General features: G+C 45.3%; 1 protein-coding gene across 1 annotated transcript in view; it reads right to left on the bottom strand.

The window, feature by feature from the left end:
* LOC125037873 (apolipophorins-like) overlaps positions 1 to 5,000 on the bottom strand; it is a 91,778-nt gene that overhangs the window by 41,162 nt on the left and 45,616 nt on the right. The window contains 8 exon segments of the mRNA XM_047631114.1: positions 1 to 49; positions 614 to 839; positions 1,156 to 1,354; positions 1,765 to 1,898; positions 2,115 to 2,204; positions 2,978 to 3,162; positions 3,469 to 3,654; positions 4,428 to 4,573. The exon segment at positions 1 to 49 is cut by the window's left edge and continues 162 nt beyond it. Of these exon segments, the coding sequence (XP_047487070.1) occupies positions 1 to 49; positions 614 to 839; positions 1,156 to 1,354; positions 1,765 to 1,898; positions 2,115 to 2,204; positions 2,978 to 3,162; positions 3,469 to 3,654; positions 4,428 to 4,573 (1,215 nt within the window).

Raw genomic sequence — 5,000 nt, 5'->3', positions numbered from 1 at the left:
AGCTATCGTCCTTGCCCTCGAGAGCCAGTTCCAGTCTGTCTGTGTCCCACTGCGCGAGGGGAGTAGAGGGGAAGGGAGGTTAAGAGAGGGCGGGTTTTTTGTCATCCGATAGCTCATAGACAGCAGTGGGATAGGTGAGAGTGGTGAGAGTAATGTTAGCTGATAAGTACATTGATAGATATTGCAAATGAATAGCAGTTAGCTGTCAGACGAGTTTTCTGATTACTCATTAAAGTGGCACTGTGTTTTTTCGTATTTGTGGAATAATTGATTTTTTATGCCTGTACTTTAAATAACTATCGACTTGTCTGGTGAAATGAACGATTAATATTCTCTTATTAAAAATTGATTGTTTTCTATCGAAAATTCAAATTTTGCATTTTGTTTATAGACTTTAATAACTAATACATATTTTTTTTATCACTTATAAGTCGAAAGAGAAGTAAAAAAAAAAAGGTTAAAAGTATTCACACAGATTACTTTATATAATTTCCTAACTCATTTTTATATTTAAAAAAATAAAAAAAAAAAACACATTCACTTAGATTACTTACTTCCTAACTTCATTCATATATAGCATCCTCCCCCCAAAATAAATCCTAAACTCAAGCACCTGTATGTAAATATTTGTATCAATGATTCCTGGCGTCTTCTCGAGCCTGATGCCGGTGCTGGCGCTGACCAAACCCTCGAAGGACGAGCTCACGTCCAGCTTGGTCTCGATCCTGAAGGTGGAGGCGTCGATCGTCTTCTTCGCCAGCAGCTGGAGGTCGAGGAACTCCCCGTCGTGCCAGCGCGAGCGGAGGCTGCTCTCGATGTGGTCCATGTCGCGGGCGTATCTGGGGGTCGGGAGACGAAAGCGCCCTTTGGGATTTTGCTTTTTCTTGGTTGGATGTTTTGGTTATCAAGCGCGGTACAGGGCCAAGGTCGTTAAAAAAATGAGCCTATTCATTATTTCAATTCGGTTTTGCGTTTTTCATTTGGAGGGGTACTGACTTTAAGTAATTAGTTTGTGACCTATTTATCCATTTCTCTGTGCCTTAAATATCATCCTTACATATATAAAATACCAATGTAACTATCAACAACTTGAAAAAAAACCTCAAAATTGTACAGAACCTTCATAAAGAAAAACAGATAAAAAGACACACTCACTTGACCTCAAGATAGTTCTGCTTCCAGTGTATAAAGGGTGTCGTGATGTCCACTTTGCCGTACAACTCTGCGGTATCTCCACGCCGGAATCTGATGGTGAAGTTAGTGGCGATCTCCTGCACTCGACGGCTCGGTTCCATCCAGCTGAGAGATCCCTCGTTTTTGTGTTCCCATATCAGGTCGCGGTCGATGTACTGTACTGTTCGTTGTGATACGTAAAGGGTTTAGAATGTGAGTGTTGCAAAAATGTTATTCGCAGTTCGCTAAAAAGGGGTGAGGTTAAGTGGGAGGAGTGAAGGGTAGAGGAGGAGGGAGAGAGGAGGGTGGTAGCTGAACGGGAAGAGTGAAGAGGGAGACAATAATGGGAGAGGAGAGAGAGAGCGGAGGGTGTAGCAATTAAAAGGGAAAAGCAAAGGGAGAGAAGAGAAGAGGGGGAAAAGAAGTATGGTAATCGAAGGGGAGTGGTCAAGAGAAGTGAGAGAAGTAGAGAAGAGAAAAGAAAAAAAAAAAGGAGAAAACACTAATAACACACCAGAACAACACTAACTTCCCATAAGAGGAGAGAGCATTACAAACCCATCAGACTTGAACAACAACACGCGTTCTCACATTGTTTATTGGTTCTCCAGTTAGCACGGTACTGCTGGCCCAGGAAACTTAGCACGCTGTCTAGTAATACCGTGACTTGCCTGTCGTTCGGTGTCTCGTACCTGACCTCGATGTCCAGCTTTTGATTGGGATCCCTAAACCATACGTGGGAGAAAATGGAACATCGTGAGATAAAAGTACCTACTCGTGGGAAAATAATACGAAAATCGACGTGTATATTTGCAAAATCATACAACACTGCCAAAAAAACAACTAAAAATATAACAGAGGTGTATACAATATTATTGTTCTTATTTAATCCATATTTTTCTGGATTTTTGTTTTATCCTTTTTTTTTTTTTAATCAGTACCTGTTAGCGTCCCATTTGAGAAGCGCTTTGAGCCCTCGTTGCCTGGGCTGAAGAATGTCTGCCGTCACTCGCATGTGGATGTCACGGTGCCTGGCGGGGAACATTGTTGCAGATCATTAATCATATGCAAAAACATCTTCAGGATGATTAAATTTGCCTCGTTCTATTTGTTAGTAGTCGGATCGTTGTCTTTTGTTGTAAAAATGATAATGTTAAACAAGAGATGCATGGAGAGAAGGAGAGACACGAAACGAGAGGAAGGGAGGGAGGGAGAGAGGGAGGGAGGGAGGGAGGGAGGGAGGGAGGAAGGGAGGGAGGGAGGGAGGGAGGGAGGGAGGGAGAGAGGGAGAGAGGGAGAGAGGAGAGAGGAGAGAGAGGAGAGAGGGAGAGAGAGAAGGGAGAGAGAGAGAGAGAGAGAGAGAGAGAGAGAGAGAGAGAGAGAGAGAGAGAGAGAGAGAGAGAGAGAAAGAGAAAGAGAGAGTGAGAGAGAGAGAGAGAGAGAGAGAGAGAGAGAGAGAGAGAGAGAGAGAGAGAGAGAGAGAGGGAGAGAGAGAGTAAGAGAGAGTGAGAGAGAGAGAGAGAGAGAGAGAGAGAGAGAGAGAGAGAGAGAGAGAGAGAGAGGGGGAGAGAGAGAGAAAGAGAGAGTGTGAGAGAGAGAGAGAGAGAGAGAGAGAGAGAGAGAGAGAGAGAGAGAGAGAGAGAGAGAGAAAAGAGAGAGAGAGACAGAGAGAGAGAGAGAGTTCGAAACAAACAAACAAACAAACAAAGAGAGAAAGAAAGAAAGAAAGAAAGAAAGAGAAAGAAAGACAGACAAACCAACAAGACAAACAGCCAAAGGAGAAAACAACACACAAAAAAACTACCTATCGAGATGGATGTCATTGACAACGGTGATGACGGTGCCGATGGATATTTCCGTATGGAGTTTGTACTGACGCCCGGGAAGGTACAGCTCGAGGTTGACGCTGTGCTCCCTCACCCTCAGGTCGTCCTCGCCGTGGACATAGGACGCCTTCACGCCGTACTTGTGAGTTTTATTGATCAAGACCTACGAGGAAGGGATGGAGAGTGTATTGTATAATAATTATGTATTGATAATTACTTTAAATACCATATGAATTTTTTTTTCTGGTTACGATTAACGTTTTTAACAGGAACATAAATGTGAAGAAACAAAATGAAAGAGAAGAAAAGAAAAGTTAAGAGAAAATATATATATATATATATTTATGAAAAAAAAAACACGTTTATTTATGAAAATAAAATAAAAAACTTAATTCATGAAAAAAAAAAAAACATATGTTTACGAAAAGGGAAAACCAAAACCGCGTCAGACAAGACTCCACAGACGTACGTGCGTGACCACACTCATTAGGCGTTCGTTGGCGTGGAAGGTCGCGTTGATCTGCGTCAGGCCTCGTCCGGGCAGCGTGACGTCGAGGAGCAAGTCGTGCAGAGACTGCAGGCGCGTCGACAGGTCGCCGTACCGCCCCCCCACCTCGAGCACCCAGTTCGGGCCGTAGCGCACCTCTCCGTCGAACTAGGGGCGAGTAGGGGATGGGGCAGGGGGCGCAGGAGGATAGGGAATGAGGCCGGGGGCGTAGGAGGATAGGGGGTGAGGCAGGGGGCGCAGGAGGATAGGGGGTGAGGCAGGGGGCGTAGGAGGATAAGGGGTGAGGAGAGGGGGCGCAGGAGGATAGGGGATGAGGCAAGGGGCGCAGGAGGATAGGGGATGAGGCAGGGGGCGCAGGAGGATAGGGGATGAGGCAGGGGGCGCAGGAGGATAGGGGACGAGGCAGGGGGCGCAGGAGGATAGGGGACGAGGCAGGGGGCGCAGGAGGATAGGGGACGAGGCAGGGGGCGCAGGAGGATAGGGGACGAGGCAGGGGGCGCAGGAGGATAGGGGATGGGGGAGGGGGTGCAGGAGGATAGGGGATGAGGCAGGGGGCGCAGGAGGATAGGGGATGAGGCAGGGGGCGCAGGAGGATAGGGGATGAGGCAGGGGGCGCAGGAGAATAAACACAGTCAATTAGTAAACGCAAAAAACAAAACAGTAAAAAGTAAACAAGCAGACGAATACATAACCAACCAAACCAATAAATAAATATACAAACAAACAAATAAACTAATATACAAATAAACAGTTAAATACATATACAAACAAACAAATAAACTAATATACAAATAAACAATTAAATAGATATACAAACAGACAATTAAATAAATATACAAACAGATGGATAAATATGCAAAAAAAGAAACCTACACCAGCCGCTGTGACGTCCCTTCGCCGTCTCCCTCAGCGGATCTCACCTGATAGATCTTGTTCCTGAGTTCCTTTACGTCGCCCTTGACCTCCACGCTCGTCCAGCCGGGCACCCGCAGGAACCAGTAGCCTTCGGCGCTGAGGAAGCCTGTCGGTTCCTTCCGGAGGTGGAGCTGCGACACCACCTCTTTGTCTGAGGGAGGCGTGGGTGGGGGTGGGGGGGAGGGGTGAGGGGGAGGGTAGAGGTTGCTTAGTTTTTTTTTTTTAGTTTGTTATCAGCGTCTTTGATGGTGGTTTCGTTGTTGTTGTTGTTGTTGGTGGTGGTGGTGTTGGTGTTGGTGGTGGTGGTGGTGGTGGTGGTGGTTGTGTTGGTGTTGGTGTTGGTGTTGGTGTTGGTGTTGGTGTTGGTGTTGGTGTTGGTGTTGGTGTTGGTGTTGGTGTTGGTGTTGGTGTTGGTGTTATTATTATCATTATCATTATGATCATTACCATCATTTTTGTCAATTTTGTTCATCGAATTGCTATTATAACTATCACAATTACTACCAATATCATCATCAGAATTATAATCATTCTCATTGCTATCATTATCATACTCTTTGGCTTATATTGACAGCAAG

This window comes from Penaeus chinensis, chromosome 24, assembly GCF_019202785.1.
Source record: "Penaeus chinensis breed Huanghai No. 1 chromosome 24, ASM1920278v2, whole genome shotgun sequence".
NCBI lineage: Eukaryota > Metazoa > Arthropoda > Malacostraca > Decapoda > Penaeidae > Penaeus > Penaeus chinensis.
The sequence above is the reverse complement of the archived record's forward strand: the minus strand, read 5'-3'. Positions and strand labels throughout refer to the sequence as shown.